This window comes from Saccopteryx bilineata, chromosome 11 (genome assembly GCF_036850765.1).
Source record: "Saccopteryx bilineata isolate mSacBil1 chromosome 11, mSacBil1_pri_phased_curated, whole genome shotgun sequence".
NCBI lineage: Eukaryota > Metazoa > Chordata > Mammalia > Chiroptera > Emballonuridae > Saccopteryx > Saccopteryx bilineata.
Genome location: NC_089500.1, coordinates 36,549,855 through 36,564,447, shown reverse-complemented (window position 1 = coordinate 36,564,447; position 14,593 = coordinate 36,549,855). Strand labels below are relative to the sequence as shown.

Sequence of the window (14,593 nt, the reverse complement as noted above, 5' to 3'; positions counted from 1 at the left end):
CAAATTCAAGCATTAATTCAGACAGTAACTAACGTTGTGATCACTGAATTCTGCATTCTATAAGTCATTAATAAATCTAATAATGCTGCCTGACCAGGTGGTGGTGCAGTGGATAGAGCATCGAACTGGGATGCAGAGGACCCAGGTTCGAGACCCCAAGGTCACCAGCTTGAGCGCAGGCTCATCTGGTTTGAGCAAAAGCCCACCAGCTTGAACCCAAGGTCACTGGCTCCAGCAAGGGGTTACTCAGTCTGCTGAAGGCCCGTGGTCAAGGCACATATGAGAAAGCAATCAATGAACAACTAAGGTATTACAACGCGCAACGAAAAACTAATGATTGATACTTCTCATCTCTCTCCATTCCTGTCTGTCTGTCCCTGTCTATCCCTCTCTCTGACTCACTGTCTCTGTAAAAAAATAATTAATTAATTAATTAATTTAATAATGCTCAGCCAGCTTCTATCCTCTCCTATTTGTTAATTAGTCCAGTCACAGAGAGACCATGTCCTAATTCAGAAAAGACTTCTCCCTACATTTCAGTCTTTCCGTGTTGGAAAGGATTCAGTAGTTGTTCACTTTTTGACTCCAATCAAAAAGTGCATAAAACGTGCATTATGAAATTTAGAGGGAACTTAAAAAAAAATAAGCCTGGATCTTTAGAAAATTTTTTCTCAAGTGAAAGCAGATTTAAAATATTTGTTAATGATTTCTCTGTAGGAGTCAACACCCATCAGATTGTCAGACAACATTAAGGTATACGGTGTCAACCAGGGGTCAGCAAACATTTTCTATAAATTAGTAAATATTTTTGACTTTGTGACCATATAGTCTCTGTCCAACTAGTCAGCTCTGCTCAAGTCACCCTGTACCACAAAAGCAGACATTCACAATACAATAGATAAACATGTGGGCCTGTCTTCTGATGAAAGTTTATTTACAAAAACCTTATTACAAAAAAAAAGATTTTTCTGGAGACAGGTGATGGTGATGGTTGCACAACAATGTTTATGTACTTCATGCCACTCAGCTGTACACCTAAAAACAGTTAAAATAGTAAAGGTTGTTATGAATATTTTACTATAATTTTAAAAAACACACACATACACATACACACAAGAAAAAAAAACCATTAGATTTTGTTTACAACGATGTTCTTTTCCAACTACTGGACTATGAAATACTTTCTGCCTAAAATATTGCAATTAAATGTTTCATCTGAAACTTAAAAAGCTTCCAAAATCTGATGCATAAACACTTTCAGAGATAAAATTGCTCTTTCACAAAAATTTTCTTTAAACATTCTGGAACATTTAAAACTGTGTTTAATTCTAGCATCACAAGTGAACTAGTTTTAATAGTTTTCTCTATCCCCTGAGTTGGGTCGGAGTCCGAATGTTTAGAAGTGCACAAGTACGCAGCAGAGAGCGGGTTGTCTGTTCCTGGGAAACGTCTTGAGTAATTCAAGTGCACAAAGATAACCTACTTTAACTAGGCAACCTACCTTTTTTTAAAACTTACAAATTAAATGAAATACAACAGGAGAGATGCCATCTGATTACTATCAGAGATCTGATTTGGCAATGCATTGTTTATGTAGTTCAAAAATACCCAAGGCACCATATAACTGTTTACCCCAATTTTATTTTGATGTTTTTGTTCAAAACCTGCCATTAATAGTTGCTTGATGTGGTGGTTTTCTTCTTCAGATTTCTATTTACTTCCAAAAAAATGTATTAGTACTTAACCTATGTTTTGTTTAACTTTAGACCTATCCACGTATACACAGGGTAAAAATAAATGCTCTTCCACAAGTTAGGTTTTGGGGAATTTTGTGTTTTGTTTTGCTTCTCAGTTTTAATTGAAACCCTGAGGAGAAGCCAACTGGATTTTTTTTTTTTCAGTGTAGTCAGGATTAGCTTTCGCTCTGCCATACCATGATTAATTTATTATTCACCTAGTACCTTCCCATTAAACGTTGTCTTTAGCCTGTGAACTCTCCTTTCAGCTTTTAACAAAGGATTTCATTGCTTTAGGAATTGAGGTGTGTCTAGTTTTTACCTGGGAGCAAAAGTGATTCAAGCGTTTCTGGTGAGACCAATCCTTGGGTTGGGGTGGGGAGGAACCTCCTTACAGGCCATCAGTGCACTCCTGAAGACAGCAGAGACCGATGCAGACGGGCAAGAGGGCTGAAGCGGCAGCTCCCTGGGATTTGCTCAGCAAGAGACTCGGAGACAATGGCTTGGTTTCTTTTCAGAATCACGGGGGCTCTGGCCATTTTAATGGTAAGTTCTACTTTTTCTTCTAACAATCGCAAACTTGCCCTTTTTCCTTCCTGTTAGAGCGTATCATATTTGAATGCTGAATCCCTATTACAAAGTCTAAGAGAGTACAGTAGAAACAAACCTTTTAAAATGCGATTGTAACGATTACCAATTTCTTCCTTCTGTTGTTTTAATGTATTTTATATAGAAAAATAAACCAAAAGAAATGAATTTGAAAGCAACCATTTAACATTTCATTAGTTAATGAATCAGATAACCCTGATTGCAGATCTATTTTTCACCACACCTTCACTTTCTTCAAAGTAATGTTTTTATTCATCTTTTTAATACACAAGCTAAAACACATAAAAGAGAACCAGGTCTCTTTTCCAAGGTTACATACCTGTTAAGCTATGGCTCAGAATTATACATGCCTGGTCTTGAAACCTGACATGTTTGTAAAATAGTCAAGGACCGTTGAATTAAAATCAAAGCAGTGTTTGACTCTAGAGAAATTGAGAGGGTTATTAAAAAACAGTGTTTATGTTTAGTTATTATGTGCAAACATATCCAGCCTTTGGGGGGGAAATACATGCAACATTTTATGAGACACTTTTCTGAGAGAGTAAGACTTCTGTTGGGTGGTACTCTTATTTATCTAGAAGAGAAGCGGAATCTGGAGAGCACAGCATTAGCCTATGTTACAGACTAGTTTGTTCCTTAATGGTCTTATTTTAGAGAGAAAAAATATGTCACAATATTATCAGTTATGTGAAGATATCAAAAATTGTAAAATATAAGTGCATATTAAAAAACATTCCTACTGCCTGGCTGATTGGCTCAGTGGTAGAGTATCGACCTGGCACTTGGAAGTCCCGCATACAATTTTCAGTCAGGGCACATGGAAGAACCAACCATATGCTTCTCCACTCCTCCCTTCTCCTTCTTGCTATCTCTTTCTCTCTCTCTCTCTCTCTCTCTCTCTCTCTCTCCCCCTCCTGCAGCCATGGCTCAATTGGTTTGAGAACGTTGGCCCTAGGCGCTGAGGATGACTCTGTGGAGCCTCCACCTCAGGTGCTAAAAATAGCTCGGTTGCAAGCATGGCCCCAGATGGGCAGAGCATCGGCCCAGACAGGGTTAGCCATGTGGCTCCCAGTCAGGGCACATGTAGAGTCTGTCTCTCTATCTCCCCTCCTCTCAGTTAAAAAAATAAATAGAAATTTTATAAAGTAAAAAAATTCCTAATCCTAATTCCTCACTTTATCAATAATAAACTGCATTAGCCTAGGCATCCATTTCCCTCACCTCCTTATAAAATTAAGATAACTGAACTTTAAGAAGTGACAGGGAGATAGATCTCAAGAAAGAACTTTCTAAAATTTAAAGGTATCTAAAATTAGAATAGGCATCATTGTGAGCCAGAGAGTTCCCCGCCTTCCCTCTCATGATGATGTTCAAGCAGAAGTTGGTATTATACTTTCTGTTAGAGTCTGTTTCTATTACGACAATGTAACTAGAGTTGAGTGTTGAACAACATGGTAACGGGTTCGGGCCACTAACCCCTACCCAGTCAAGAATCCTTGTATGACTTGACTCCTCAAAAATTTGACTACTAATAGCCTACTTTTGACTGGAACACTTACCAATAATATAAACAGTCAATTAACACACATTCTGCATGTTATATATGTTATTATTAAATTTTTACAATAAAGCTAGAGAAAAGAAAATGTTATTAAGAAAATCATAAGGAAGAGAAAATACATTTACAGTATTTATTGAAAAAAAATCACATCTAAATTGACCCATGTTGTTCAAGGGTTAACTATAATTGTTTTGGTTATCTAAGTATTTATTTGACCAAAGAATATTGTAAAGAGAAATGTGTCAGTAGTTTGACTTCCCACCTTTCCAAATGGTCTTTTCTAGACTAAACCACAGGTGCCTAATAACCCCTATGTCCAAGCTAATGACCAAGTTGGGAAGCTAAGAGGCAGTGGATATTGGAAGAGTGTTGTCATAAGGACATAAAATTGGATCCCCACAAGCTTAGGGGAGCTCTTTCCCTGCTTTGAAGTATATCACTCTAATTATCCCTCTGGTTCTACGTGACTGTGAGATCCTTATCCTGAGGGCTATTTCATTCACTTTTTGTATCCCCAATGTCTACTATAATATCTTCTTACAGTGGACACTCAATTTTCTCAAGAATGCATAAATGAATAATTAAGTAAGGTCTCTCTATAACTTCCCATGCACACACACATACACAGTGTCTCCGTAATGCTAATCATGAAGGAACTTATGAAAAGTTAAAACATTTTCTTCCCCTCAAGAAAATTATACACATATACACAAGCTACTTAAATGACAATACAACTTTATACATAATTGTTAAACTGAGTGGTCTAGACCTGCTCTGTCCAGAACGGTAGCCACAAGCCACATGGGGCTATTCATCACTTGAAGTAAGAATGGTCTGAGTGGAGATGTACTGTTAAGTGTGAAACATGCATCAGACTTTGAGGACTTTAAAAAAAAAAAGAATGGAAAATATATCATTAATAATTTTTATATTGCTTACATATTAAAATCATAGTATTTTGGATTAGATAAGATGTGTGTTAAAATTAATTTTATTCTTTTAAATATTTTAAATATGAGTTAGAAAATATCAAATTATACATGTGTTTCTCATTGTACTTCTACTGGATAATGTTGGTCTATGATTAATGGTATTAGTGGAAGGCAGGGCCAGTCAGGAGTGAGGCAGGCAAAAGAGGCTCCACGGACTAGGGAAGATTTGGTAAGTATAGACACGCCAAAGGGAGATTCCTTCTCTTGTCGAACCAAAGTGAGCAAAAACAGGTACAATTATGACATTTGCCTAGGAGCAATGAACAGACTGGTCTAGCCAGAATGAGAGTTTGCATTGGGGAATCTGGACATGAGTTGAAAAAGCAGATGAGGGTCACATTGAAAAGCGCATTCTGTGAAGGCTAATGGACTCCTTTCAGAAGTGGGGAACCACCCAGAGTTTTGAAATAGTGTGGTGATGGGGAAAAAAGAGCAATGTTTTTAAAAGCATTGTCTACTGGGAGTGTATATCTTTTGTTGTTGAAGGGTGCGGTCTGAAAGTTAGAAGACCTGTTTGGAGGTTTTGAACTAATTCTACCATCCTATGACCACACAAGGGTTGCCTAGAGAGGCAAATAATCATAGCCCCCTGCCTACATTAATGGCCATAGTGATAATGAAACAGTGATGTTTGTAAAAAAGTGCTTTGGAAAACATAAAGTGCTATCTAGACTGTAATACCTACCATTGTAATGTTTTGGAATTAAGATCATTCTTGATAATATCTTAATATTCTGCCTTACTATTTATTTAACAGTTTCCTGTTCTTGTTTGATCCATTTTGCACAATACAAAATATGGTTTGGGGGAAAGGATTTGTGATTGAAAAATGCTCGTCTTCAGAGAGTTAACCTTTTGAAATGAATCTTGGTCTTCAAAGGACACACTGTTTAGTGTTTCATTGTCCACAAAATATAAAAACAATTTGTCGTATAACACTCCTATTACCATCTGGACAATAAACTTTTTAATTTGATGTTTCTATATTATATAAAAAATTTACTCATTACAGAACTAATAGATATGTCTGAAATCCAAATATTTCCAAAGCACTTTTTAAAGTCAGTAGTGGTAGGACTGACAAGAAAAAGAAAGAGAAGTAGTTTAATATCAAGTTCTGAGAGAATCTGTTCTAAATACAGTGAAACTAACTTTAACCACTTTCTTCTACACAATATCCAAAAATGAAATTGTAGGCCAACTGGCCCACTTTTTTAACAGATATCTTTCCCTCTCTTGATTGCTGAAACAATCTGATTTCCAATGCTAATCAATGTATTAAAATCAGTTTCCTCTTGATCCTTTCTCCAAGTTAAGAGCCAAAATCAGAATAACCTTGCCATCCAACTCTGGCCAGCCCTGCCTGACTTGAGCAGAAGTAAGGAAAGATATAATTTCTTCCACCAATTACCACTCCCTCTTGCCTAGTATCTGGAACTGGTTTTCATTTGGAACCAGAACACTTAGTATCCATTAGGCTTCTCATAAACCTCTAGCCTTTGGTTTTTCCTTTCCTATTAAGAGTCAGTCTGATAGCCTAAGGAGAGGGCTTGCTTTGAGAAGTTCATCACAAGAAAAGTATACAGGCAATAGGTAATATCTATAAAAATATCATGAGTAATTGAATATGCGCATTTTTTTTGCATAGCGACTACGCAGTTGGCCAGGCTGTACACCGCACAATTCCAGGAGGTGCATTTACATAAAATACAATGTGAACAGTTCCCCCTGGAGTTGTGTAAGGAACAAATGGCACAATTGCACAGAGGAGAGCTGGTTCTTGTCTCTCACTGATGCTCAGAAAAGAGAAAGCTCTTACTTGCTTCCAGGGAATAGTAATGATAAGAGGTCACTCCGTGTCAAAGTGGATCTTTTATGCCCTTTTTAAGTTTGGTGACAGAACAGATAATGCTTATTAAGCACAGACTGTGGGCTGGGACTTCACTATGCACTTTATACCTCTTAATTCATTTAATCATCACAAGAAACCTATTAAAAAAAGTAGACTTATTATCCCTATTTTATAGATGAGAAAACTGAAAGATTAAGTATTGTTTCCAAGTTATGGAGTTGGTCCCTCATCAGACTGGAATTTACTACAGGGAGGACTCAGGATCCAGTGTCCAATCTTGTATTCCTATATTTCACTGCAACTTATACAGCATTTAAAATGAACGTTTGCAAATATCCATGGGCATTTGTTTCTATTAATATTTATATTATGACACAGATTTAACTTTCTAATTAATTGAGTATATTCTGAAAATCAGTTACTAAAATTGAATTCCCCTAAATTAAATAAGAATTTTCAAGGAAATTAGAATTTGTGGGGGTTGCATTTTAATTTTTAAAAGGATAGATAGATAGATAGATATCATAAAAGATAAATCATTCATTTCTTCTGAATGTAATCTATTTATGAAACATACATTGAATGACCTCTATGACCTGACATATTAATAATTACTGCATCTAACCAATTATAAAAATGACATCACCAACCTATGTATATATCACATAACTTTTTCCCAAAAATAATACAAAATCATGTTTAAAAATTGGAATGATTTCTTTAAATTACCTAATTCATTCTTTAAATTTCCCAGAGTGGTGATGAGGGGAGATCATCTCATATACCCATTCTAGAGATGAGAAGAGTTACTATGCCCTAGACCAGCTGGGACCGACTCCATGAATCTAATGCATAGTTCACTGTCTATTCCTCCCCTTCTAAAGCTTGAAATACTATGTATACAAACAATATTATAGCAAAACTAAATAAAGTAGCAGTTGTTATTAAAGTGGACCTTAGTAATCTAGTCAACCATATTCTCAAAATTTATTTATTTGTATCTACCATAGTCAGTACAAACCTTTATGATATTATTATATGCATTTTAATTAGCCATTAGGGCATGTGGATATCAAATCAGCTTATTTCATATGCTATTTTATTAATAATCTGAAAATCTTAATAAAATATTTCTAATTCTTATCTACATATATCAAGGTATTTATGGCATATCAGTGCTTTAAAAATCACATAATTAAAATTATCAAAATAACCACAAAATGAGAGGAAGAAAGAAAAATGTAGGAATTCCCAATATAACAAGTGGTTTCTCCACATTGGTATTTTCAATCCAGACCACCAAGAGAGACACCTTAGCCAATTTATATTGTCAGCAACTATTGAAATAGTTATTAAATGTTGAAAATAACTATATTAGCAAATTAACTAAAATAATTAAGTAGCCATAGATAAGTATTACCTAAAATAATTGTTTTTTAAAAACACTATTCTAAATAATATAAGGCTAAAATTATATTTTTTAATGTCTAAAGAGCACTTTAAGATTTAGAAGTGTTTCTTATTAACTACCCTATATCCCTAGAAGAGCAAAAATAATCACAGTTTTCACAATACTTCTTAAAATTAGGGGAAATTTTTGATTTTCAAAGAGAGGATGAGAAATAGTAAAGGTTTAGACTAAAAAACTTCTCTAAGGACTTCCATTCTATGTAAAGATTGAACAAGCAAGAAAAAATTCTCTGCAAGGCTTATTCTCCTTAGTTCAGGGCTTGTCCTTCCTATGCTTCCCAGGAAAACAGACATTGTACTTCATTGCAGTGTCTATTAGGAGAACAATTCTCTGCAGGGCTAGTACAAACACGACTCATATTTTCTGGATGACTCTTCACAGTTTTCCTGTAAAGGGGAGCATGCCTGGCCTATCCCTCCCCCGAGAAAGGAGTAGTGCAATTACAGCATTGCTCTGGTCTTCTCTCCCATGTAACTCATGACAGTGTTTAATAAACAGCAGTAGAGCTACAAAGTCATGTTGAGACCTGTTATAACAATATGGAATGGTTCTGTTTTATGACAATTTGAACACACACCCTTGGAAATAAAGATTTTGGTGAAATCCTTAAAATGGAAAGATCCTGGCATCCTATGTCTGATGTAGTTCTCCTTTGGCTCGGAGTTGGACTTGCCTCTTTATTCTAATCTTTCAAAATAAACACTGTAATAAATCTACATTGTTCAGGAGTAAACCCCAGCCTTTGCCAGGAATAAAATCAAACTATTTAAATCTTTCTGTCACTAGATTTGGGGGGGGGGGTATTTATTTATTTATGCCTACTTTGGTTAGAATCCAACGTAGTGGTGATGTACATACACACTTTGTTTGGAGTCAGATTGCCAAGGTTCAATTCTGGCTCTACTGGGTCTGTTAGCTGGTTAGCTGGGGCAAAGTACTCATTCTCTCATGTTTTCATTTCTTTATCCATAATACGGGGATATTACAATAGAACTCACTTCCGATTGCTGCTCTAAGTATTAAGTGAGATAATAAACATAAAGCTCTATGAATAGTAATAGATACAAAACCACACTAAACACATGCTACTATTACTTTGATATTTTTCTTATTGATTTTCATAATCTTTTGCCTAGCAGATTTTCTTCAGACCAGGTGATCAGTGGATCAGCAAATAGTAGTGAAATATCTGCTGAGGGACAGAAATTGTAAGGGTTTCAAAAAAACAATAATATAGAAGAGAAGCTCTGATGTGGAAAATTTACAATGTATTTGGCTTAGCACCATAATGCACATAGAATAATAAGTAATAAATTATGGCAAACCATTATGGACTAAATTGCATGGTTCAAACAGGTGCTGTATACACTTAGAAAAGGAAACATCATGGACTTTGCTGGAACTTGAATTGATCTTAAAGGATGAGTAATATTTAAGTGGGTGAAGGAGAAAGAAAAATGTACTCCCAGCAGAAAACACGATAGAAAATGACAAAGATGAAGGTCCCATATGCTCTTGAGAAAGTAAAGACCCTAGCCTGCCTGCCTTCCCATTTTATCTTCATTTAATGTTTCAGATAAGTAAGAAAATTAAGCTTAATATTTAAATTGACTAAGGCAGAGATGAATAGATCCATGTCCTACAGTAAACAGTACTTGTGTTTGGAATAGCAAAGGCCCATCTTTAATGTTCCATTCTCTAAACCAGACTAGTTCCATTCCATTAGGTCCACTCTTGAACAACTAAAAAGATGCCTTAACCTGCAGCTAACTCATACAAGACTGCCTTTGTACAAGTCAGTTGGGTAGGTCACGGTTTTTAGTAATTGCCTATGGAACTTGCTGAAGTTTATAACAATGACTGCCATAGTCTGCCAAAGCAATAATTTCTATAGCTCCTGAGAAGTATTTAGGACAGCCAGATTTGAAATGCCTGGTTGCTACAACCAGCTGTTAATAAGAGATTTTCAAAACCTAATAGATTCTTCTGTATATCTTTAAAATTCTGTAGTCAGATTAAAGTGGAAGATCTTGTTTATATTGAGAGCATTTTCTTTTCCCTGGGAAGATTTTATCTACTGAACACTGTTTTTCCAAAATCTACTTTTTTGAAATAAAAACAAACTATTATCTGAAAAGACAAATGTAAATATCACAATTGTTATCTTATGTAATTAGTATTTACTAGAAAAATTCACATTTAATTTGACTTTATTTAAATGTCTACAGGTGGTCTTATTGGTTCATGGAGAATTGAGAATAGAGGTAAAGTATGAAAACTTTTTTGTGATTAAAATAATAGTTTCATTAAAAAATTAAAATTGTGTTCAGGAAAATAAATATTATGTGTTTTAAATTAACAATTTTATTATGAAAATAAGTTAAAATTCTAACAACTAACCCAATAATATTTGAATATCTGCAATACATAAATGTTATTAGTGTAATTTATCTCATGTATTCTCTTATCTTAAATCAACAGGTTCTAATTAGTCAGTGTCTATGTGCCCAAAATAGTTAGATGTTGTGGAATATATAAGAAAAATAAAAATATATAATTAAATGCTATGATAAAAATCACATAGCTTTGTAATTGTTTTAGTTATTAATTTCTTTTCTTTAACAAAATAAAGCAACTTAGACACCTAACAAGTCTTAGATATCTTGAAATACAGGAGGCTCCTCACCCTATGTGTCTATAATTAACTCTCAAAGCAAAAGTGTCCAACAATGTGCATAATAAAATGCATCCCTTTTTACATAAGACAAAAGGACAACATGGAGAAAATGGAATAGCAGTACAAGCCAAAAGAAGATATAAACGTGAATGGGTGAAATTTGCAAGACCCTGCAGAGAAGAAGAAGATAACTCAAAAAGAAATCCAATTGCCAAAGTAAGTCTAATGAGCAGTGGCAGTGTGAGTTTTTAGAATAAATGTATTAAATATAAATTAAAATAATATAATTCCAATTAACAAAATGCAGACTGAGAAGTCCACAGAACAAGTAACGTGATATTTACAACCAAAAAATCAGCAGTAATAATAATAATAATAGAGATAGAGGAAGATGAAGGAACCATGGCCCCTGACCAATTTCAAGGGATAAGTCTTATTTAGATACAGATCCTAGCAATAGAAAAAAATATAGGATATGGCTAAGACAATTAGAAAAATGGTTAGGAGTCAACATTAGATTGATTATGTATTCTTCATTGTTGGATTTGGGTGATAAAATACATTGGGTTCATTATACTATTCTAAATTTATATATATTTAAATATTTTTCATATTCAAAAACTTAAAATTATAATAAAATGCAATACATTTTAATACATATTTTTAACTCTTACTATACAATCCTTTTCCCTTTTTTTTCTCTCTAGCTGTCCCTATTTACATTGAAATAAATGTCTTTTTTAATGTTGTATTAAGGAAGGGAGCATTCAGAAGAACCCTTGTCAATATTAAGTGTCTTTGACTTTTACCCTTTTAACCTCACCATGGTGGCTAAAATCTAGAAAATATTCTAAAGCCAAAATGAGTAATGAATATTGGTTCATGCCAGTCAACAGAAGCAACAGTTGGAATCTATGCCATATTTCTAGTATCTATCATGGCAAACAGCACAATGTCAAAAGAGTGAATAAAATGAACAAGTGACTTAAAACTATAGAGGTAGAGGGGGAAGGGGGAACAAAAAGGTCTGAGTGATAATCACCTTAATATTCTGGGTATTTTTGGCTGCAGATTAGTTCAGATTGCCAAGTAAATCAGAAAATTATCTACCGAATTTCTGGAATTGGAATTGATCGGCCTCCTTTGGGAATCTTTCGTGTTGACCAAAATACTGGAGAAATTAACATAACAGCCATTGTTGATCGTGAGAAAACCCCAAATTTCCATGTAAGTAGCGTCTTCAACATTAGGCACCCTTTTCCCTCTCATGAACCTTGGCTTCAGAAGATAATACTCTTCTACTGGTTAGAGGAGAGAACAGTGCATAAATCAATCCACCAACAATTAACAATATTAGTCCCTCAACAAAGAGCCTCCACTTATGGTCATGCCCCTGCAGAAGTACACCAGCAGGTCCACGAGTGAGTGCTAAAGTTGAGCATGCAGCATGTCAAGAGCTTCACCCTGCCATGAGTCAGTATCAGCCTGGAGGAAGGGGCAGCTAGCCCTGTGGGTCTGCCCACAGTGGGCACTTTCCCCTATTTTTTTCTACTCCTCCAGGAAATATTTTTCTCCTTTGCACAACAGTTCTATACATGCCAGGACAGGCCCATAGTGTGCAAATTAAATTTGTTGAGTGAGCATTAACATTTTTCTTTTTTTTTCTAGATCACATGTCATGCTCTAAATGCCCAAGGACAAGATGTAGAGAAACCACTTATATTAACGGTCAAAATCTTAGATATCAATGACAACCCTCCAGTATTTTCACACAGTATATTCATGGGTGAAATTGAAGAAAATAGTCCTACAAGTAAGTCTTTTTGCAGTACCTATCACAGCTAATTTAAAAAATATCCAAATACAACTATTACTATAGTACATCATTTTTATAAGCTAATTTATACTTAGTTTCATCAGTATTCCAGAAAGACTCATCATGATAACCTGAATCTTCTTATGTTTGTGTGTGTGTGACAGAGACAGAGAGAGGGACAGATAGGGACAGACAGATAGAAAGAGAGAGCAATGAGAAATATCAGTTCTTCATTGTGGCACATTAGTTGTTCATTGATTGCTTTCTCATATGTGCCTTGATGGTGGGGGCTACAGCAGAGCGAGTGAACCCTTGCTCAAGCCAGTGACCTTGGGCTCAAGCCAGTAACCTTGGGTTTCAAGCCAGTGACCTTTGGGCTTTAGCTAGTGACCATGGGGTCACGTCTATAATCCCATTCTCAAGCCAGCAACCCTGTACTCAAGCTGGTGAGTCCACTCTCAAGCTGGTGAGGTCACCCTCAAGCTGGTGAGCCCACGCTCAAGCTGGATGAGCCTGCGCTCAAGCTGGCAACCTCGGGGTTTCGAACCTGGGTCCTCCGCATCCCAGTCCAGTGCTCTATCTACTGTGCCACTGCCTGGTCAGGCTGAATCTTCTTTCTAGTATTTTTAGTTGAGCTAATTATTCACTGCCATTTTATTTCAAGGTGGGGCTCTGTTATGAGGTCAGTAGTATCTTATTCTATATATACAAGTTACATGAGTCCTCAGCAGTTGCAAAGTTAAAGAGGAGGCCTTAGAAAGCATCCTTTCTAAGGATATAGCAGGGCTTTTTCTTAGGTTATAAGAGACAGAGACACACTCGCATTACTTGAATAATTTGGGGAAAAGGGAGAATTATAAGGTCATCCATAAAGAATAGAAATAAAGACAGAAAATACTCTCAATCCCAACACAGCCAAGACTTAAAAAAACTGGAGAATTATTATGGAAGGTAGTACAATTCTACCTGATTAAGGCAGATATGAAGTGACATATAATATTTTTTTAAATAAATTTTTATTAATGGTAATGGGATGACATTAATAAATCAGGGTACATATATTCAAAGAAAACATGTCTAGGTTATTTTGTCATTAAATTATGTTGCGTACCCCTCGCCCAAAGTCAGATTGTCCTCCGCCACCCTCTATCTAGTTCTCTGTGCCCCTCCCCCTCCCCCTAACTCTCTCCCTCCCTCCCTCCCATATCCTCCCTCCCCCCACCCCTGGTAACCCCCACACTCTTGTCCATGTCTCTTAGTCTCATTTTTATGTTCCACCAATGTATGGAATCATGTAGTTCTTGTTTTTTTCTGATTTACTTATTTCACTCCTTATAATGTTATCAAGATCCCACCATTTTGCTGTAAATGATCTGATGTCATCATTTCTTATGGCTGAGTAGTATTCCATAGTGTATATGTGCCACATCTTCTTTATCCAGTCTTCTATTGAAGGGCTTTTTGGTTGTTTCCATGTCTTGGCCACTGTGAACAGTGCTGCAATGAACATGGGGCTACATGTGTCTTCACATATCAATGTTTCTGAGGTTTTGGGGTATATACCCAGTAGAGGGATTGCTGGGTCATAAGGTAGTTCTATTTGCAGTTTTTTGAGGAACCACCATACTTTCCTCCATAATGGTTGTACTACTTTACAGTCTCACCAACAGTGAATGAGGGTTCCTTTTTCTCCACAGCCTCTCCAACATTTGCTATTACCCGTCTTGTTGATAATAACTAATCTAACAGGGGTGAGGTGGTATCTCATATAATATTTTTGAGCACATATATAATGATAACATTTTATAAAACAAAATTCATTTGAAATTGTGTTGAATATTGAATATATAATATCAATGGTTACATATTCTTTCATGAA

The 14,593-nt window shown here is 35.6% G+C and overlaps 1 protein-coding gene across 2 annotated transcripts in view; it reads left to right on the top strand.

The window, feature by feature from the left end:
• The first annotated feature begins 2,052 nt into the window (after positions 1-2,052).
• The window catches only part of DSG3 (desmoglein 3), a 32,495-nt gene continuing 19,954 nt past the window's right edge, over positions 2,053-14,593 (top strand). Inside the window, exons 1-5 of one of the 2 annotated variants that reach the window (XM_066246791.1) lie at positions 2,053-2,282; positions 10,450-10,485; positions 10,986-11,114; positions 11,970-12,125; positions 12,567-12,711. In XM_066246791.1, the coding sequence (XP_066102888.1) occupies positions 2,235-2,282; positions 10,450-10,485; positions 10,986-11,114; positions 11,970-12,125; positions 12,567-12,711 (514 nt within the window). In that variant the 5' untranslated portion in view covers positions 2,053-2,234. The remainder of the gene's footprint in view (positions 2,283-10,449; positions 10,486-10,985; positions 11,115-11,969; positions 12,126-12,566; positions 12,712-14,593) is intronic. The other variant, XM_066246790.1, reaches the window with a different exon arrangement.